At 36.7% G+C, this 23,215-nt stretch overlaps 1 protein-coding gene across 4 annotated transcripts in view; it reads right to left on the bottom strand.

Moving 5' to 3' along the window:
* Positions 1–23,215, bottom strand: part of LOC142344757 (uncharacterized) — a 147,268-nt gene that overhangs the window by 16,562 nt on the left and 107,491 nt on the right. For all 4 annotated transcript variants that reach the window (XM_075396657.1, XM_075396656.1, XM_075396658.1 and 1 more), the window contains 3 exons: positions 17,592–17,735; positions 17,220–17,316; positions 162–303 (listed from right to left, as the gene is read on the bottom strand). In XM_075396657.1, coding sequence (XP_075252772.1) covers positions 162–303; positions 17,220–17,316; positions 17,592–17,735 — 383 coding nt within the window. The remainder of the gene's footprint in view (positions 1–161; positions 304–17,219; positions 17,317–17,591; positions 17,736–23,215) is intronic.

Here is a 23,215-nt window from a genome sequence, read left to right as displayed (position 1 = left end):
GAACAACAATTAATTTCTCAACCTAGTCGCGTCGCGTTTTTGGCTGCCTTTACGGAGTCGACCACACGAAACAATTTGTCAAATAGTATCTGGCCATTTCACATGAAAATAGAGCATTTATTGTTCTAATGGAAATTAGAATGCTGATTTTGATTACTCACTCGTCCTTAAGACTTTCCGCTGACTGTTTGAAGCCCTTGACCTCTGCCGCCCTCTCCATCAACTGTTGCTCCAACTCACTCACTCTCCACTCAGCCTTGTTCGCCTCCTCCTCTTTCAAATTGAGTTCATTCCTCAGCATCCCTGCAAACAAAATTGAGAATAAAAGATTGCCCCGTTAAGCCCATTTTTCAACTTATTCCAGTTTTGAAGACGTAAAGTCAAGCTGAATCTCTCAAGCGAGCAAAACAACGCAATAGAAAGTTCTAGCTGAAAACTAAAGACGGTTAAGCAAAAACGCGTTTACAATAATTACTTCGAACTTCGTTCGGGAGCTATTAATAAACATGGGATCCGAAACTTGAACCACATAATGCCAGAGAAAAGCCGCGTACAATTTATAAGACATCAATTGGGATTGAAAAAATGATAAGCTGGACAAAAACCATTAAACATAGCCGACTAACGTCGGGCAAATTGCTCTCAAACGACCGGCGAGCGGTTGGCTTCTTCGGTCGCTAGCCACGGTTTAGTGAGGCTAGCTTTAGCTTAATTGATTGAAGGGGCGTAAGGTGAGCGCAGCGGGGGTGCAAAATAGAATTGGGGGGACTGGGGGACTGATGTGGGGGCGGTGGGTGGGTGGAGTGTGGGATCAAATTCTAAGAACCACTCTTCACACCATATAAGTCTCCAAAACAGTTTCTGTGAATCGCATACTTGACTAGTGGGCTGAACGGCTCTAGGAGAACTTAATGCAATCTGGGCGCTACCTCTTATCCCGTTTCTGAAAAAGAAAGTCAATTGGGTCAGACTAACAATCGACCAAGCGAAAAATTGTATAAGAGAGACAAACATAACCGACTAACGTCGGGCGAATTGCTCTCAAACGACCGGTGAGCGGTTGGCTTCGTCAGTAGCTAGCCAAGGTTTATTGAAGCTAGCGCTAGCTTGATTCGACTCTTCAACTTTGTTTTCTAGCTTTGTATAAGAAAAGCTTCCAGATTTTGCAGTGAAAATATTCAAAACCATTTTTTCTCTGCTGAGTTATGTCAAGTAACCCATCTGCAAGATTTGAAAAACTTCTTTGGCCAGTAACGATAGTTAAACTGAGATAAGGACAAAAACACTCAAAAATTTTGAAAACAATCGCAACTTTCAACAAAATCTTGCTAAAATTCAAGACATTTGAATCTTCAAAACCATTTCATTGTCTCAAGAGACTATTTAGTATCACTATTTCAAGCTTTAATTAGTTTTACTGGCTCAAAAACATTCATAAACTTGGAACATGATAATAATTTTTCGAAAAAAAACTTTATCAAAAAAGTTCTGAAGCTGGAGTCATTAAAATATTGATAACAATTCCATGAAACAAGAAACTATGAGACAGCTTTTCATGAAGCCTAAGAGGAGGTCCCTAGGACCCTGGTGCCAAAAAAATGAAAAAAAGTCAAAGATTCAAAAAAATTGAAAAAATTGAGATACTTTTAGAAATTGCTGATCTCAAAATCTTGAAAAACCTTCCATTACATCTAGAAGCTATGCAGTAACCTATGCTCAAACTCCAGAGGAGTTTATGTGGCGGTTGAGGTTGGAGAAACCAACAAAATGACAAAAAAATTTCATAAAATTTGAAAATTAGAAGTTGTAACTAAACCATGGCCAACAATCATTTTTCAGAAACGCAATATCAAACACTAACGGAGATTTTCATTTATGCAGAAAACCTTAATATATGACATTAATGACAAATAAAGTGACAATAGCGATAATAAACTGACAATAAATGTTAAAAAAATTTAAAAATTGCAAGTTTTGTCCCAAAAAAATGCTGAAATGGGTGGTGTTGAAATCTGAAAAAAACAATTCATTGCATTTAGAAATTATACAGCACCTATTTTTGAACCCTAGAGGAAGTTTCTCGAGTCTTGAGGCTGGGAAACCTAAAAACCAACAAAAATCTGAAAAAAATGCAATTTTCATTAAAAAAATTGATAAAACTTGTCATATTAAAAAACTGAAAGCTATTCCATAGCAAATGAAATTGTTTCAGTAACTTATAATTAAACCCTTAAGGACGTTTTCTGGCCCCTGCCTGTGGAATAAAGTGGATAAAATTAAATGTAAAAAAATTGGAAAAAAATTGCACGTTTTGTCAAATAAAGGCTGAAATTTGTGATGTTAAAATGTTAAAACCATTCCACTAACACGAGAAACTATGCAGTAACCTTATTTAAAACCCTAGAGGAGGTTTCTTGAAACCTAGGGCTGAAAAACAAAAACTGAAAAAAACTGAAAATTTGTGGAAAAATTAGTATAAAATTGCGTAATTTTAGCGATCGGTTGTTCGTCTGTAGGCACAGGAAGGGGGCGGGTGTTTACCGAGGTTTTAATAGGGAGGGGTGGCAATAGGGGGTCAACAGTGGTGATCGTCAACCTCTATGAACCGCCCTTCACAACATAAGTATAAAACTCCAAAACAGTTTGAGCTGAAACAGAGCTGAAGGGCTCTAAGAGCACTTAATGCCCGCTGGGCGCTACCCGTTATCCCGTTTTTGAGGACGAAAAGTCAAAAGCGTCAGACGAAAAATCGGTCAAGCAAAAAATCGCATAAAAAGACCGACAGGACTAATATAGTTGCTACAAATTGCAACTGAGAGCAATCAACAATGATTTCCTAAGAGTGCCTGTTAAGTAATTAATGATGAAAAACATTTCTACTATAACTCAGCGTTAATGAGGATAATAAACGATGACACTACGCCACATAACAGCAGCTGAGAGAAAGAGAGAGATAAAATCTGAACGAGAAAGAGAAGAAAAGAAACCCTAACCAACAGAGACAGATAAAGAGAGCTAGGAACATTTTCCTTGATGGGATTCGACTCCGCAACTTTTAGTTTTCCAGCCTTGTTAAAAAGTAAATCATATAGAAAAACCGAAAGACAAAATTTGAAAAAGTTTCCAGATTTTGCAGTAAGAAGTTTAAAAACCATTTCATTTTTTGTCTCTAGATTTCTGTCGAGTAAACCATCTGCAGGACTTAAAAAAATCCGTTGGCCAGTAATGCAGAAAATGACAAAAACTATTCAAAACCTTGCAATTGAAAACAATTGCAAATTTTAACAAAATCTTGAAAACTTCAAGATATTAAAAGAATGGAACATGATAATAATCTTCCAAAAACCAAAAAAAATTTTGAAAAAAAGTTCTCCAAAAATTAATAAAACTGGAGTCATATGAAAAGTGAATACAATTATATTAACTCTAGAAACTATTCAGCAGCTTATTATCAAACCTTGGAGGATGTCCCAGAGCCCCAGGTGCTGGAAAAAACTCAAAAAGATTTTTAAAAATCTTGGAAAACATTCCATTACACCTAGAAACTATGCAGTAACCAACTATCAAGCCCTAGAGGAGGTTCTTTGGCTCTTGAAGCTGAAAACCTAAAAACGACAAAAATTGTTAATAAAGTTAAAAAAAACGCAAGTTTTATCAAAAATTGTTTTATCAAAAAAGTTGTAAACTATTCTATGGCCGGAAAAAAATTGTCAATAACTTATTATCAAACCCCTAAGGAGGTTTTCTGGCCTCTGGGGCTGAAAAGACCTGAATAGGGAAAAAAAGTACGAAAAACTTAAAAAAAAATTGCACGTTTTGTAAAAGAAAAAGCTAAAATTCATGATTTTTAAATGTAGAAACCATTCCATCACAACTAGAAACTTTGCAGTAGCCTATTACTGTACCCTAAAGGAGGTTCCCTACGACTGAAAAAAAATCAAAATTTCAAAACTTTAAAAAGCTTGAAAAAAATTGTGTAAATTAGTATAAATTTGCGTATTTTTAGCGAGCGGTTGTTCGTCAGTAGCTAGATATGGGGGGGGGGGGTGTGTGGGGGAGGGGAGGGGGGATGGGGTGACAGTTGGGTGGGGTTAACAGCGCGCGGGGGGCAATAGTGGAGGGGTCAACAGTGGGGGTGTCTCTCCGCTCTCTAAGTTTATTCAATAACAAAAAATCCTAATTTCTGCCTGTGCAATATTGACTTTTTCATCCTGTTTCGGAACAACTGGACCAAAAAAAACAGACATAGCCCAAAGACTTTCGGAAATCGAGTATAAAACTGACAATCCTCACTGACCTGAAGCCTCTCCTACTTGATCACACTAAACTTTGAAACAGCAACTCCAAAACTTACATGAGAAAAAATGGCAAAAACTAAAAACATTCGAAAAAATTTACATCAAATTGCGACTGCAAAAGTACGGGTAGGACATAGTAATCCATAAACAGATGTAGTTCATAACAAGATAACATAAATTAAGATACAATATAACAGGTTCAAAAAAAACAAACCTAGCAAAGGAAAATTGACTGCTAAAAAAAAAATAAAAATCTATATTCTTTATAAAATTCCAAACAGAACTCTCTAAAACGCGAAATCAAAACCCAAACAACATTTGGAGAAACTTTGTCTAAATTTCCTGCTGGATCAGTCATCCGACCATAACCCCGATGACAAGTATTTAAAAAATGTCGAAAAAGCAAAGAAAAACCCGAAAAAAATTAGAAATTTGTATAAATTCTTTCAGTGAAAAGAGATCTGTCTAGCTTTCAAGTGCAACTTTAGTGTAAAAACAATTAATGAATTGATCTTAGATAAAAATTGATCACAAAAACGAAAGCGAGAAACGTAAAATTGGCCGAAATAGGAAAATCACTGAAAAACTGCCATGAATTTGCACAAATTTACTCCACTTTCTTTAACAAAAAGAACTCAAAGTCAATAATAATCAAATTGATCGACAAAAAAAGAGCTCGAAGAACAGATTTTAACCAAAAAACACCCCAAAAGACAAATTGAAGAGGCTGAGAAAAATGGCTGAAAAAGCTTAGAACAAGGCAAAATGGTAAAAAGCCGAAAATTGACACCAAAAGTGCAAAACTCGATTCAGATGGTCGAAAAAGCTTCAAAATGCACTACCACCAGTTCAAATAATCGAGCAAAACACCTTTGACTGAAAAGGCAGCGTGTCAAATAACTAATTTCTGATCGCAGTGAGCATCAAGGAAGAGAAAAGACTATCTTAATTGAAATAAACAAAAATTTAAATAAAAAGTAATTTAAACAAAATTCATTTTTTTCAACTTGTACAAAAACAAATACTAAGAGAAAACAATATTACAAGTGCTCGAGACAAATTAATGATCAAAAAATTATACAAGCCAAAATAGGCACAAAACATCTCTAATTTTGAAATAAAGTCAAAAACCAAAAAAATAACAATTTTTCGCATTTTTGGGTGAAACGCGTTGTTGAAGTTAAAAGTTCAAATGGGTCAGACGAACAATCGGTCAAGGAAAAAATCGTATTAAAAACAGCCGGCAGAATACCGGAAACGATTCGAAGAGTTGTGCAAAAAAACTACTTTTACCTAGTCCTGCCTATTTCAGAAAAATGAAATATTTCTGGTGGGGTTAGGTTGGTATGTGGGGGGCAGGGTAGGTAGGTGTGTGTGTGTGTGTGTGTGTGTGTGTGCGTGGGGGTAGGTGTGGGGGATATGTTTGTGAGGGTGTAGGTGTGGTACGCTAGTTGAGAGGTTGGTTAGATAGGTTTGAGGAGCTTATATGGGATCAAAAGTTCCCGAAATGACATTTTCGCCTTGATTACTACCATCAGTTCTTAATTACTCTATATTACAAACTAAGCTAATTTTAAAGTCCATAGTTCGAAAACAAGTCAACGTTCTAAAACAGAAGTCAATGTTCAAACAAAAAAAAAACGAATTTCAAGTCATGACTTCAGCTTAAAAAAACGTAGCCGGTGAAGTACCCGAAACAACTCGAAGAGTCGTGCAATGAAAACTCCTATCTAACCCTACCCATTTCAGAAAAATCAGCGAAATAAAAAACAAAATACAGTGTGAAAAAATAAATTCTGAGGTAGAAATGTGGGTAGGTAGGTGGCGGTCGGGGTAGTGGGCGGAAAGGAGTGAGGGGTAATTTGGTGTAAGGGGATAGTTTAGATAGGTTGGAGGGACTTACATGGGATCAAAAAATCTCGAAAGGCCCTTTGGACCTTGAATATTACCATCAGTTCTTAATTACTATACATTACAAACTAAGCTACTTTTAAAGTCCAATGTTCGAACAAAGCCTGCAGGTTGCCGAAAAATAGACGCCATTGACACACTTGATCCACATCGGGTTGAAACAGAAGACAAATTGGCGGAATTTTTCCGTTTTTTTTCAGTGCAAAAAGTGTTCTAATTTGGTGTGCAGTTTCAGTTGGATTCTAAAACTATACTTAATTCAGCTTGTAAACTGAAAGCTAATAAGCTTAATACCAATGTCAGCTAGAAAACACTCTAATGAACATTGATGACCTAATTCTCAGTGGACTTTTTGACCTTGCTTCATCGTTTTATCCCGTCTCTTGATTTTGATCTTTGGACTTTGACCGTATTCACTTTATTGCGTAATTCAATGCAAAAAAGTGTTTAAAATCCATTCAATTGGAATAGTGAGTAAAGTAAGTCAGAAATCAAACGTGACAATCGTGACTTATGTACATTAAAAACCGTGATCAAAAGGTAAAGCAAATTTTAAAAAGGAGAGCGACTAAATAACAGCTGAACTCAACGTTCTAAAACAGATCTCAATGATCGAAAACCAAAGTCGAATTTTAAGTCAAGACTTCAGCTAAAACAAACCTGTAGACTCCCATTGCTCCTCTTCAAATCTTCAGATTGCCAAAAAAATAGCCGCGGTAGACGCTTGTGGCCTTCCATGACTTGAAACAACTAAAGAAATAAGATAAACAGATCAACCACTAGTCCTTTAGTAGACCACTAGACTTTTTGGGTTACAGTCGGACTGTCAATTTTGTGACACATACGGTCTATGCGGAAAAAGCCCAAAAAGAGCTATTCAAAATTGATATTCGAAATCAAAAACTCAAGAAAAACACAAGAATCAAGGCATATAAGTTTGGCACCACTAAGATGCACACTATTTATGTTTAACTAGTAAATGTTAATAGAACTTAAAGTTCCATAAGTGAGTTCAGAAGTCATGAGTGAGGTAAGTCACACAATTGCTCTAAAAGCAGAAATGACGTCACGCACACCAATTTTAACTGCAAAACTGTATAAGTTATTGCTGCCTCTATTAGCTGATCTCAAATAACCTTCATTTAGAGTGGCACACACCCATTTGACCTTATCTCTTTGAATTGACGTAAACAAAAGTCAATTTCAAAGTGAGGAAGTCATTTTTGGGAGTGAGCTAAGTCAAGTGTGACCAAAAATTTAATCACGCGCATGAACAAAACTCGCTCCAATAAAAGCGAAAAATGACGCCACACATGCAATTCAGTTGAAATTGCATGAACGAATGAACAAAAAGTGGCTGTGACGTAATATGGTCGTAACAAAAATCATGACGACAAAATAAAAAAAAATAGCCGGAAGAATTCCGGAAGCGACTCGAAGCTTCAAAACTTCACTAAAAAGCCGTAATTGCAGCTGAAACCCTTACCTTTTGTTTTAAAACCATTAACTCGGTACCTACCCCAGGTAAAAATTGGTGAAATTTAAACCACTGTCACCAAGAGAAAATGCAGCAAAATTTTATATTATTGAAAACCTTTTGGTAACGTTAAAAAGTCCGAAATAATTCGGATGGTCAAAATACTGATAGGCTGAAAAGCTGATAGGGCTATGAATTGCCCTAAAATAACTCATAATTCTCATCTCAAAAAGATCGCGAGAGCAAATGGCAGATGATAATTCTAAAACAGATCTCAATGGTCGAAAACAAATGTCAAATTTCAAGCCAAGACTTCAGCTAAAACCAACCTGTAGGATCGCAAAACTCCTCTTCAAATCGTAAAATGAAAGAAAAATGACAAAAAATTGAAAACTGCACGTATAGTATAAATTTGCGTATTTATAGCGAGCGGTTGTTCGCTAGTAGCTAGACACAGTGGAAGTGCGTGGGGATGGGAGGTAAGATGGGGCGACAGTTGGGTGGGGGTAACAGCGCGGGGGTGGGGGTGGTGGCAAAAATGGGGCTCAACAGTGGGAGCGGTCTTCAACCTCTGAGAACTGCCCTTCACACGGTTTCTGTGAATCGCATAATTGGAGAATAGAGGTCTGAAAGGCTCTAAGAGAACCCAATGCCCACTGGAAGCTACCTCTCATCCCGTTTCTGAGGACGAAAAGTCAAATGGCTTGGCGAAAAAATCAGTCAAGCCATAAATCGCATTGAAAAAGACCGACAGGACTAATATAATTGCTACAAACTTCGTTTGAGAGCAATAAAACAGTCTGTTCACACCCCTAGGTCAAAGAACGACCACATCAAAAAAGTGCTGTTCAAAAGTTGCTGAGATGTTATATTACAAAGAAGAGTGCATTAATTAATTAACCTTCAACTAATGACATACACTCAGTTGACCTTATCTCCCTCAATTAAAGTAAGCAGAAGTCTGAGAGTGAGGAGGGCACTTGTGAGATTGAGGTACGTCACATTAGACCAAACACTTATTCAAGCAAACGAACGCAAAACTTGCTCCAATAATAGTAAAAAAGACGTCACACACGTAATTCAGCCAAAATTACATGAAGAAAGCAGATATTAATTGATTGTGACGTCGTAAAAAAAATCTGCATGAAAAAAACTGAAAAAAATGTAGAAGGACGAGTCCTGAAATACAATCCAAAGAACTCACTATAGTAAGAGAAAATCTCCTTAACTGAACGACAGCATAATTTGACAATGCGAGGTGAAAATTTTCCACAAATTTAGAGGAAAATATCGAAATCCGAATTTGAACTGTAGATACTCTGGTTGTTAAAGTAATGAGAATAAGAACTTCATATACAAAACTCATAAAACCTAGGACATAAGATCACAACTAACGCAATTCGTTCTTCACAAAGAACAAACAGAAGCAAAAACAACGAAAAACGTCAGCATTTCTTGTTGTGATTGTCATCAGAAACATTTTTTGTCTTCAACCTCTAAGAACTGCCCTTCACACCTTTTGGTAACGTTAAAAAGTCCGAAATAATTCGGATGGTCAAAATACTGATAGGCTGAAAAAGCTGATAGGGCTATCAATTGCCCTAAAATATCTCATTATTCTAATCTGCAAAAGATCGCGAGAGCAAACGGCAGATAATAATCTGAGAAACAATGTTAAATTTTTTAAAAAAAGAATGTTAAAATTTAAATCACAAAACTACCACAATTAGATTTCCAATCACTGCAATTAAGACAAAAACAACACATATGTCTTTCTTGATGTATATAAGCTAGAAAACATGGTTTCATAACTAATTCAATGGTTAAATTAATCATAGAAGAGACATAAAAAACAGAATAATAACCGACCGCAAAAAATCTTTTAAAAATAATACCAAGACCTGAAGAAAATTGCAATAAATAGTAAGCGGAAATTTTGGGAAAAAAGTTCTCTAGCAAACTCTCAGTACTGCCCTACGTCGAATGAAATTAATTGCAAACCAAAGAAATGACGAAAATCTCTAAGAAAAAGTTGAAATCATTCAAATTTTAACAACTGAAAAAATCAATAGAACGAACATAACCGACTAAAGTCGGGCAAATTGCTCTCAAACGACCGGCGAGCAGTTGGCTTCGACAATATCTAGCCACAGTTTAGTGAGGCGCGCCTTAGCGTGATTTGACTCTGCAACTTTTAGTTTTTTAGCCTAATTAGTAAACAAATCAAATAAAAAAGTGATATAAAAACTTGCAAAACATTGCAAAATTTAAAAGAAAAGCTTCCAGATTTCGCAGTAAAATTGTTCAAAACTATTTTTTCTCTCTGGAACTATGCTAAGTAACCCATCTGCAAGACATGAAAGCCTTCATTGGCCAGTAATGATCGTTAAACTCAGAAAAGGACAAAACTATTCAAAAATTTTGAAAAGAGTCGAAAATTTTAACTAGAATTTGCTGAAATTCAAGATATTAAAATCATCAAGACCATTTCATTGTCTCAAGAGACTATCCGGTATCCCTGTTTCAAGCCTGAAATAGTTTCACAGGCTCAAAGATCCATACACATGGAACATAAAAATTTTCAAAAAATCTGAAAAAATTAAAACTTATCCAATTGCAAAAACTTGAGTCAAAAAAGTTCAACAACATCCATTTGACGCTAGAAAAATAAGCAACATCTTATTATCAAACCTTGGAGGAGGTCCCAGGGCCTCTTCTACCGGAAAAAATTCAAAAACATGAAAAAAATTGCAAATAATTTTTAAAAAAAATGCTTAAATTCGTGATATTAAAATATTGAAGAGCGTTCCATTACATCTTAAAACTATGCAGTAACATATTATCAAACCCAAGAGCAATTTCCGTGGCTTTTGAGGCTAGAGAAACCTAAAAAATGTCAAAAACTTCAAACAAATTTCATGATTTTACGTGATTCATCGTGCGTTTCTCACGAGGAGAACTGTTAAAGCCCTCTCGGGCACCACTTGCACAAGTTTTATTTAAAAAAATGCTCAAACTTGCGATATTAAAAAGTTGAAATCCAATCAATGACCGACAAAAATTTTCCAGTAACTTATTATCAAACCATAATGGAAGCTTTCTGATCCTTAAGGCTCAAAAAACCTGAATAATGACTGTCAAAAAATTGAAAATGGCAAAAATTGTCAAAAATATGCCAAAATTCGTGATGTTAAAATCTTGCAGGACATTCCATTTAATCTAAAAAATATACAGTAACCTGTTTTCAAACATTAGGGGAGGTTTCTTTGCGATGGAGACTGAAAAAACCTAAAAAAACTACAAAAATTTTCGAAAACTTAAAAAGCAAGCTTTAATAAAAAAAATTGCTAAAAATTTGTGACATTAAAAAATTAAAAAACTATTCCATGAACAATAAAAATTTGTCAGTAACTTATTATCGAACACCTTAGGATGTTTTCTGGTCCCAGGGTCTTGAAAAACCTGAATAAGGAAAAATAAATGTCAAAAGATTTAACAATTTTGCAAGTTTTTGTCAAAAAAAATGTTAAAATTCGTGATGTTAAAAAGTTGAAACCATTCTATTACCACTAGAAACTATGCAGTAACCTATTATTAATACCTAAAGGAGGTTCCTAGACACCTAGGGCTGATAAAAATCAAAAAGTTTCATAAAATTTTAAAAAGCTTGAAAAAAATTGCAAAATAGTATAATTTTGCGTTTTTAGCAAGCGGTTGTTTGTCAGTAGCTAGCCACGGGGGGGGGGGGGGGGGGGTGCACCGGAGATTGATTGGGGGGTTGGAGGAACACTGGATTGGGGGCAACAGCGCGGGGTGGGGGCAATAGTGGGGGGGAACAGTGGGGGTGTCTTCAACCTCTAAGAACCGCCCTAAGTATAGGTACAAGTACCACACCATAAGTATAAGTACAAGTCTCCAAAACAGTTTGAGCTGAGACAAAGCTAAAAGTATCTAAGAGCACCTAATGCCAGCTGGGCGCTACCTGTTTATCCCGTTTTTCAGGACGAAAAGTCAAAAGCGTTAAACGAAAAATCGGTCAAGCGAAAAATCGCATTAAAAAGAGACCGACAGAACTAATATAATTGCTACAAACTTCGTTTGAGAGCAATTAAACATAAATGTAGGTGCCAGTACAAAGCTATAAGGATACAAACTAGAAAGTGAAGAATATGGACACAATGTAAGGAACGCCGTAACCAAAGGACTGTCTTGATTTTAATATCAAGAGAAACGAATACATTTCTTTGTTCCGCATTCGAGACAAAGAAAAGACAACGTCTCATCCGAGAAAAAGATCCATCCTCCTAAACAAAACTAAAAGAAAAAGCAGAATTCAAACATACGAAACATGGGAACATTTTGCGACTGCATTTATGAAAAAATTAAACTGCTTTTCAAAAACTTGACGCCAAAAATGATTTTTATTGAAACAAAATTAAAGTCCTTCATGTTCCACAAGAGACTACTTCTAGTAATTAGAATCAAAATACAAACAAAAAACTGAGAAAAAATTGAAAACTACCAAAATCGGATTAGCATATGTACAATTTTATAGAACAAAAATACATCGAGCTAGAAAGAGGCGTTTAGTATATGAATTATCAAAGGGAAGTTGCTATATTAACTGATCTCTGACAAAAAGACGGCTGAAAGATCAAAAAATGAAGAGATTACTAGAAAAAAGCCAAAAATTAACTAAAAAATCAGGAAATATTTGCCCGTTTTCAACTTCGAACGCATTTTCAGGCTCTGCAAAACACTGTGGTATCAAAATCCAAGGTTTACAATTCAATGTAGCATCGAATAAAAATTATTTCTACAAAAACCAAATTAAAACCAATAAAAACCAATAAAACTTGGCCACTTGGAAGAAAAACCGGCTAAAACGTTGAGCTATATGTGCCATTCAGTCAAAAACTACTTTTCAAAGTGAAAAAGTCATTCACTAAACGCAGCGCAAGATCAAAAAACTTCTCTCACTCAAAAAAAAAGTTAACACGGCAATTGTACTCTTTCGCTTTGTGTGAACAAAAAAACCACTAGCGAGAAATCGAATTTTTGTTCAAACACCGTTTTCTCACTCTGCTTTAAAAATAGAGCGAATGAAATTCACGCCGCAAAACCACTCGCTTTTTCGCTCCATTTCCCGTTTCGGCGTGACAAAAATCACTACTCCAATTTGACACAAAAATTCATGAAAATGTAAGAACATATCTTTAAAAAAATCCTTAAAAAAGACAGCGCCCAAATACAAATCAAATTCTTTGAATTGCAAACAACCAGGAGCACCGCAATATAAAGGTCCGCTCAGCTTACAGCTTCGCAGCTATAAAAATCGACAACCGTGACGCCTCTTCGAGTCTAAAAATAGGAGAACTATAATAGCCGGCTGAGAAGCTGAGGGCAGCTATTAAATACAATAATATGCTACAGGGCAGATATTATGACTGGTGGTGCATAAAGTACTGGGGGGAGAAACCTGGTGGTGCATAAAGTACGGTGAACGAATGAACAAAAAGTGGCTGTGACGTCATATGGTCGTAACAAAAACGACGAAATAAAAAACAGCCGGAAGAATTCCGGAAGCGACTCGAAGCCTCAAAACTTCACTAAAAAGCCGTAATTGCAGCTGAAACCATTACCTTTTGTTTTAAAACCATTAACTCAGTACCTACCCCAGGTCTGATCTAAAAATTGGTGAAATTTAAACCACTGTCACCAAGAGAAAATGCAGCAAAATTTTATATTATTGAAAACCTTTTGGTAACGTTAAAAAGTCCGAAATAATTCGGATGGTCAAAATACTGATAGGCTGAAAAAGCTGATAGGGCTATCAATTGCCCTAAAATAACTCATAATTCTCATCTCAAAAAGATCGCGAGAGCAAATGGCAGATGATAATTCTAAAACAGATCTCAATGGTCGAAAACAAATGTCAAATTTCAAGCCAAGACTTCAGCTAAAACCAACCTGTAGGATCGCAAAACTCCTCTTCAAATCGTAAAATGAAAGAAAAATGACAAAAAATTGAAAACTGCACGTATAGTATAAATTTGCGTATTTATAGCGAGCGGTTGTTCGCTAGTAGCTAGACACAGTGGAAGTGCGTGGGGATGGGAGGTAAGATGGGGCGACAGTTGGGTGGGGGTAACAGCGCGGGGGTGGGGGGTGGTGGCGAAAAATGCAGCTGAAGCCGTTAACTTCTGTATTAAACCATTAACACATTACCTCTCCAGGTCTGATCTAAAAATTGGTGGAATTTAAACCACTGTCACCAAGAGAAGAAAATTGCAGCAAAATTTTATACTATTGAAAACATTTGATAACGTTAGAAAGTCCGAAATAATTAGAATGGTCAAAATACAGATAGGCTGAAAAACCTGACAGGGATTTCAATTGTCCTAAAGTAATTCATGATTCTAATCTCAAAAGGATCCCGAAATCAAACGGCAGATAATAATGTTGAACTAAGTTGAATGTTTCAAAAAAGAATGCTCAAATCTAAGAATCAGAAAGCCCATAAATTAGATTTCGAATCACTGCAATTAAGACAAAAACAACACATACTTCTTCCTTGTTGTATATAATCTAGATATAATTTCATACCAATTCAAAAACTAATATAATCATAGAAAAGACATGAGCAACAGAATGAAATCAAAGGCAAAAAATCGTTTAAAAACAATACCAAGGCCGAAAAATTTCAATAAATAGAAATAAGTAGAAATAATGGAAACGGCTTTCTAGCAAACTCTCAGTAATAGTCTTATGTTGAATGAAATCAATTGCAAACCAAAGAAATGACAAAAATCTAAGAAAAAGCTGAAATATACAATTTTTTAACAACAGAAAAAATCAATATAACGAAAACAAATGCAGGTGCCAGGACAAAACTAGAATGATACAAACTATAAAGTGAAGAATAAGAACACAATGTAAGTAACAAACAAAGGACCAGAAAGAGCAATTCTCGATATTTGAAAGTTAAAAACCCAATTAAAAAAACCAAGAAACATAAACCGAATAATTGCACTCGAACGAGAGGTAGGTGGAAAAACATTTCACCCAATGGGATTTGAACTATTGACCTCCCTCTTCATTACCATAAACACTGCCGACTGTGCTATTTGGCCCTTATTTTTGCTATGCTGCAACCGACTTTATATTAGCAACAAGTTTACTTCAGAGTCAGAGCAATAGAGATCACTCAAAAATGAAGAACGAAAGCGTGTAAAAGTCACTTGAGACGCCAAAGAATATTCTAGAAGAAAAGCGCAAAATGGTCAGGCGAAAGATTCGCATAAAAAAGACCAACACGTTTACAATAATTGCTATGAACTTCGTTCAAGAGCAATTAAAAACGAATAATTTCATTGTTCAGCATTCGGGAAATAGGAAAGATGACGTTTCATCCGAGACAAAGTTCCATCCTCCTGAGCACAACAAAAAAACAAAATAGCAGAATTCTAACGTACGAAACATTGAAATATTTTGCAAAAAAATGGTCAAAAAAATTTGACTGCATTTACGGAAAAAATTTTTAACCATTTTTCATAAACATAACACCAAAAGCGGCTGGTTTTTTTGAAACGAAATTAAAGTCCCTCAGGTTAAACAAAAATGCTACTTCTAGTAATTAATATCAAAATTTGAACAAAAAACTGATAAAATTTGGAAAAAAACTACCAAAATCGGATTAGCGTATGTACAATTTTATAAAACAAAATTACATTGAGATAGAAAGAGGCGTTGAGTATATGAATTATCAAAGGGAAGTTGCCATATTTACTGATTTTTGACAAAAAGACGGCTGAAAGATTGAAAAAAGAAGAAATTAATAGAAAAAAGCCGAAAATCAACTAAAAAATCAAAAATGTGCCAATTTTGAACTTCAAACGCTTTTTTCAGGCTCTGCAAAGCACTGTGGTATCAATTTCCGAGGTTTACAATTCAATATAGCATTGAATAAAAAATATTTCTACAAAAAACCAAATTACAAGCAAAAAAACTAGGCCACTTAGACGAAAAAACGGCTAAAAACGGTTATCTATATGTGCCATTCAGTCAAAAACTACTTTTCGAAGTCAAAAAGTCATGACTTCATTCACTAAACGCAGCGCATGATCAATTCATACCCGGCAGATTGCCGAAAAAAGCCACCGTTGACTCCAATAAGCATGATTGGGATTGAAAGAATAGAAGATATTGAAAAAAGATTTTTGTACAAAAACATTTTTTAAGTCCGATTTTTGATGGTATTTCGTAGTTGAACATACTTCTGTTTCTTAGAGAGAGAGACTACAGGGTTACTATCAATACCAATAAGCATTAGAGATGGTAACTAAGACTTATAGGAACGTTGTTCAAATAGCGGGCATCTAAAATTGGGCTTTATGGGTTTATCCCGTTTCTATTTCTGACTTCAATTTTTTATACCGACTCTGTTCATTTTGAATTGCTTTGCTTAGCAACTGATGTTCAAATTCACTTTTAGCAGAATGAGAGAAGAGAGAAACTAGCCTAGAGAAGTCAAAAAGATTTCACGCAAAATGTCGAAAAAGCGGCAAAATGGTAAAGCGAAAAAAAGTTTGACGAAGTAAAAAAAATACGAGCGCAATAATAGCCGGCTGAGAAGATGAGGGCGGCTATTAAAAACAGGTATAAAAAATCTAATTAAGCAAATAGCCTAACAGTTTTTGTTAGCGAGATTGAGAAATGAGGTAACGCGCGTAAATGTATTTAAAGAGAGGACGACGTTCTGACATCTTGACATTTAAGGCTTTGCTGTATGCTAGGCCTAGAATGAGCTGTAAATGGATTGGGAAAACTATTTAGAAAAAAATCCGATTCAAAAAATCGAAAAAAAACAGTAAAAATCAAAGTGAAATTGCCGCATGTGAACAAAAAACCACCACCGAGAAACCGAATTTTTGTTCAAACACCGATTTAAAATTAGAGCGAAAAAAATTAACGCCGCAAAACCACTCGCTTTTTCGCTCCATTTCCTGTTTCGGCGTGACCAAAATCACCACTCCAATTTGACTTCAAAAATCATGAAAATGTGTGAACAGATCTTAAAAAAAAAGACAGCGCCCCAATACAATTCAAATTCTTTGAATTGTAAAAAAAGGAGCGCTATAATAGCCGGCTGAGAAAATGAGGGCGGTTATTAAAAACTTCTCTCGCTCAGAACTAAATAGTTCACACAGCAATTTTACTCGATTTCGCTTTTAGGTCAAAACATCGTCTGAACGAATAGTACTTCCGGTAAAAAAAAACCTTAAGAAAACCAATAATCCTCTTCGAGTCGTAAAAAACCAAGAGAAGGCCAATAATAGCCCCAGCTATCGCTGTGCGGCTATTAAACAAACATTGTTCTCATATATGTAGAACCACAAGAAGTGGCCCACAATACATGATCTTATGTCAGAATTGATAGCTGTAGTAAGATAGGTCTCAGAGGAATGCCGTGATCATCAAACAGATCGCGTGTCCACTCCACACGTGAGTTCAGTGAACAGTTAATTGTTTACCTAAGTTCTGATTGAGCATCGACATCTGCTCCTCTGACCTGGACTCACTCTCGCTCATCTCATCCCTCACTGCACTTATATTGGACCTCAGAGTATCCTGCAAAACAAACAGTTATCAATATACATTAGAATGAAATTACAACACTCCAAATGGTAGCAATTATTGTAGCCGAGTCAGCAATACGCAGATCTCTTATAAATAGTCCTGTTGAAACCTCCCAGCAGTGTTCCATCAACTTACAGCTATGCAGCTACAAAAAGCAACTCTCAGGTCTTTGAGTCAAAAAGCCTCTTACAATTTTTGATTGACGATTGTTTCGCCTCTTTAGACTAACTGACTGACTTTAATTAGCTGATTGATTGTCTACTCACTATCTCCTTGTTGAGTTGTAGTCTCTGTTCCTCCCACTGAGACTGCAGAATGCTCTTCTGATGTTCTGCCTCAAACAGATTCCTCTCACTCATCTCCACCTGACTTGCACTCTCTTCCACCTGTCTTCGCAACACATCTCGCTCCTGTACAAACAAATTTGTATGATTTAAGAACCCACAAAAAAGCAACTGAAATATAACTCAATAACCAAACGCCGCCCCATTTCAGACCCCGTACTTTTAAAAGGCAGTTGGGTGATCTCCGTGTTGCGGTTGCAAATTGACTTAGGGCAGGGGGTAGAGTCTTTTGCTTTCACAGGGCTATGAAGATTAATTTGCAAAATCTAAATATACCCGTCCCATTGCCGGAAAATAACTTTCCGTTATAACTTTATTTACGTTACTCCTTTTGGGATTGAAACAAGAAAAAAAATGATTTTTTACAACCAAAAAATGAATAAAAGATTGCTAGAACAGACCTGAGATTGTCTCAAAACGCCTATGAAAACAAGGAAGAGTTTTTTAATTTAAACTAATTGATCAGATATTTTTGTTTCATACATATACATATATACATGTGTGTGTGAATTTGTGTGTCAGTGTGTGTTAAGAAGTCCCTTAAGTTTCGGCCTTCTCCTTCCAGCAACGTAAGAGCTTCTTAGTGTCCTCCGGTCGCACCCCTAATCATTCCCTCTCATGCGTGTCGTGTCAGAACATTTGCTCTAGCTTTCATTTTGCTTGCTACTTCTGCATGAGGGGCAAATGTCAACTGATTGTTACATCTTATTCCCAAGAACTCAATTTTCTCCCAGGAATTTAGGAGTCGATAGCTTTTCTCCGCCTATTTCAAATCGCGGCTTCCACTAAATTCACTGTTGTTTGAACAAATCGCTTCGCACTTCTGGATTGAAATTGTTAATTGTCACTTCTTACTCTACTTTCCGATGGTGTCCAGTGCGGTCTGTACCCTCTTGTTTGCTACTTCTAAGCCTGTATCAGTACAGCTAACAGCCACATCGTCAGGTAACATTGACAGCAGCATCCCAATCTCAATATCTTCTGCTATATTGTCTATGAAGATTAGGAACAGTATTGGGGAGATTAGCGATCCTTGCGTTACTCTTTGGAGGAATGCCTAGCATCTGCTCTTCTCTCAATAAGTCACCAAGTTCCGTCTGTTCGCTAGCCACGCTTGTACCCATCTGATGATCTTCTTAGGTAATCTCTTTTCCAATATTTTCCACAGTAAGGCTCCTCTCCAGATTGAATCGAAGGCTCTGCTGTAGCGCGTACCGTTCTTTGCATAGGTTTCGCCTGAAACCCATCACTGATTGATTACAACAGTTGCAACAGCTGGTCTTCTGTTGATCGCTTTTGCCTGAAGCCCGCTTGCGGTTCCGGCAAAGTCCATTTGTTTCCAGAAATTAGCTGAGGCGCTGTTTCACGACACTTTCTAGCAACTTCCCCATAACCGACGTATGACTAATTGGTTTGCGCGATTCCAATTTCGACGGATCCTTTCCCGGTTTGGGTATCGGACAATTATTGGCATTTTTCAAGGATTGCGGCACCTGTGCTTTTGCCCATGACATCTCACATATCGCTAGTAAACTCTCCATTGTTCTTTTACCGAGGTGCCTCAGCATTCGGGGCTGGATTCCGTCTAGTCCCTCAACTTTACTTGTATTAGTTTTCTCGATTGCAGCCTTAACTTCTTTTTCGTAAGCTTCTGAGAGAACTCATCTTCGTTGTCTGTTTAGTTTCTCAATTCTGAGATCAAGGATGCTTTAACGCTACGATCTGGTTTCCTTAGCTGCCATTTACTATAGTTAGCATATTCGCTCACAAAGGCATTAGCTTTCTGCGTGTGTCTTTGCGAAGCCTTTGTCTGCTTATCTCGCAAGCAAGACCAAAAGGTAGCTTTACCGTTTTCAATGAGGGCGCTCACCTCGAGTTTCTGGAAGAGACCAAATGTCTTTCTCTTTGGTCTTTTCCGCTTTCTCCCTCCAGATTTCTTTCCTCTTTTCCCGCACCAACTTGTTCACTTTATCAGCTGCGGCTTTGCATTCCTTCGGTGACACATGTGTTTATTCTCTTTTCAAATTCCTCTCGGCTATAGCTGCATAAATTTCCCTATTCTGCCAGATTCTTCCATTGCCACCGATTCTTTTCTTTGTGATATGCTTGTGTGTACTTTTCCGGATGCTTGTGTGTACTATTGATGGACTCCAGGTCTGCTCATGCTGTATTTACAGATGTCCAATCTATACTATCTTGTTGTTTCTCCACTTGATTTGTGAATGCTGTCCGGTCTGCTCATTTTCAATCTCACAAGAGGCGAACCTCAATTTTCTTAGATTCTATTGTCAGTGTAAGGGTATTCCGAATTTGAAAGTGGTCTGAACTTAACTCCTTTACGACCTTCCAATCTCCGCAGAAGTAAGATGGCTGTGGACTAGGGTGATGTCAGACGCTGTCAGACTTCCTGTCCGAGGGTCCATTCTCGTAGACTCTTCTGTATTCATCGCCCTGGCTTTTGCATCGAGCAAGTTGTCAGTGAGGTTCACTCCACCATTTTTGTCGATTTCTATTGTTAAATCGCTAAAGAATGCACTTGCCTCCGCAAGAGTGGGTGATGACGATGATGGCACATAGAAATTCGTTATTTAAACGCCTTTGTCCCCGCCATCACTTCCAATGTCAGGGACTCCAATCCAGGGTTGTGCTCTTGCATCTTTCTCGGAAGCAGGGCATATTTCAGTTCAGTCCGGACAAGTAATATTAGGCCTCCTCCTCTCGCTGCACTATGTTGAGGTCAATCTCTCCGCACCATCGCAAATCCAATGATTTGCGCGATCCTGTCCGTTAGAATGACTTTTATTTCCTTTATAAATGCTATATCAACTCGATTCTTTCACGGGAAACTCTTCTAGTTCATACAGACTTCAATGGATACCACCACAGTTCCACTGTAACAAGGTTATGCAGTTGTTCTTTTCTTTGGCATTCGTCCCAGTGTCTGTCGGCTGTTGAGAGTGACTTCTGGTGTTTCGAACAAATGCCCTTAAATATACTACAAACATATCCGATTAACGTCGGGCGAATGCTCTCAAACGACCGGCGAGCGGTTGGCTTCGTCAGTAGCTAGCCACGGTTCAGTGAAGCTAGCTTTAGATGAAATGAAGCGGCGTAAGGTGAGCGCAGCGGGGGTGCAGAAGCGGATTGGGGGACTGATGTGCGGTCGGTGGTTGTGTGGGGTGTGGAATCAATTTCTAAGAACCGTCCTTCACACCATAAGTATATGTCTCCAAAACAGTTTCTGTTAATCGCATACTTGACTAGTGAGCCGACGACAAGTGGGCTGAACGGCTCTAGGAGAACTAAATGCAATCGGGGTGCTACCTGTTTATCCCGCTTTTGAGAGCAATTAACAATAATTTCCTAAAAAGTGCCTGTTAAATCATTGATGATGAAAAAGAGTTCCACTAAATCTCATTGTTAATGAGGATCAGAGATGATGACATTATGCCACATAACAGCAGCTAAGTGCGGCATCAACCAAAAGAGAGAGAGAGAGAGAAAGAGAGAAAAAACGTGAACGAGAAAGTGAAGGAAAGAAACCCTAGCCGACACAGAGAGAAAGAGGGTTAATATAATTTTCCATGATGGGATTCGGCTCTGCAACTTCTAGTTTTCTAGCCTGAGTAGTAAACAAACCAGATAGAAACAAATGGAAAAGGCAAAATTCAAAAAGTTTTTAACTTAGCTGTAAAAAAAAGCTCAAAACAATTATTTGTCACGCACGCAAGTTCTGCGAAGTAACCCATCTCCCAGACATAAAAAGTTTCATTAGCCAGTAATGGTCGTTAAACTCAGAAAAGGGCAAAAAAAATAGTGGAAAATTTTGGCAACAATTGAAAATCTTGCTAAAATTGGAGAAAAAAATATCTTAAAAACCATTTGATTTTCTAAAGAGACTATCGAGTATCCCTGTTTCAAGCCTGAACTAGTTTAACTTGCTCATAACGATCCGTACACTTGGAACATAAAAATTTTTCAAAAATTTGAAAAATTAAATTTTATCTGAAAACTATTAAAACTGGAGTCATAAAAAATATTGATTACAATCCCATTAACTCTAGAATCCATGCAGCAGCTTATTATCAAAGTTTGGAGGAGGTCCTAGGGCCCCTGGTGCCGGAAAAAATCAAAAGCATCAAAAATGCAAATATTAAAAATCGCCTAAATTCGTGATATTAAAATCTTGAAAAAAATTCCATTGCATCTATAAACTATGTAGTAACATATTATACAACCCTAGAGGAAATTCAGGGGCTCTTCAGGCTAGAAAAACCTAATAAATGACAAAAAAACTTCAAAAGAAATTGCAAAATTTATTTCAAAAAATTGCTAAAAGATGTGGTATTAAGAAACTTAAAATTAATCCATGACCAACAAAAATTTTCCAGTAACTTATTATGAAAAACTAACTGAAGTTTTTTGACCCTTGAAGCTCAAAAAAAACCTGAATAATGACTATAAATGTCAAAAAATAGGAAAACGGCAAAAATTGTCAGAAATGTTCTAAAATTCGTGATGTTAAAAACGTGCAAGGCATTTCATAAGATAGAAGTTATACAGTAACCTACTGAAAACTTAAAAACAAAAAACGACAAAATTTTTCAAAAAACTTGAAAAAAAGCAAGCTTTATCAAAAAATTGCAAAAATTTGTGACATTAAAAAGTTTAAAAACTAATGGCCAATATAAATTAGTCAGTAACTTATTATCAAAACCCTTAGGGTGTTTTTTGGCCCCTGTGTCTCAATAAACCTGAACACGGAAAAATGTCAAAAATTTGAAAATTGGGCGTTTTGTCAAAAAAGCTAAAAATCTTGATGTTAAAATGTTGAAATCATTCCATTACCACTAGAAATTATGCAGTAACCTAATATAAAACCCTAGAGGAGGTTCCTTGACACCTAGGGCTGATAAAACTCAAAAACTGTCAAAAAATTTTTTTAAAAAACTTGAAAATATACAAATTTTTTATTAAAAAAATTGCTAGAATTTGTGATATTAAATAGTTGAAAACCTGATTGATGACAATATTAATTTATATTCGTTAATTTATAAACTTTATTTATAGAATTCGTGATGTTAAAATGTTGAAAGCATTCCATTACAACTAGAAACTATGCAATAACCTAATATAAAATCCTAGAGGAGGTTTCTTCACACCTAGGGCTTAAAAAACAAATGACAAAAATTTTCAAATAACTTGAAAAAAATTATGAAAATTCGTAAAATTGCGTGTTCTTAGCAATCGGTTGTCAGCAGCCAAGGGAGGCGGGAGGGGGGCTGTACATCGGCGTTCTGATGGGGAGGGAGGTGGGCAACAGTGGGGTGGGGGGGCAACAGCGCGGTGGGGTGTGGGGGCAATAGGGGGGGGAGGGGTCAACAGTGGGGAGGTCGTCAACCTCTAAGAACCGCCTTCACAACATCAGCATAAGTCTCCAAAACAGTTTGAGCTGAAATAGAGCTGAAAGGCTCTAAGAGCTCTTAATGCCAGCTGGGCGCTAGCTGTTTATCCCGTTTTTGAGGACGAAAAGTCAAAAGCGTCAG

This window comes from Convolutriloba macropyga, chromosome 8, assembly GCF_964194025.1.
Source record: "Convolutriloba macropyga chromosome 8, txConMacr16.3, whole genome shotgun sequence".
NCBI lineage: Eukaryota > Metazoa > Xenacoelomorpha > Acoela > Convolutidae > Convolutriloba > Convolutriloba macropyga.
Note: the sequence above shows the minus strand (reverse complement) of the source record. Positions and strands in the feature narration are given on the sequence as shown.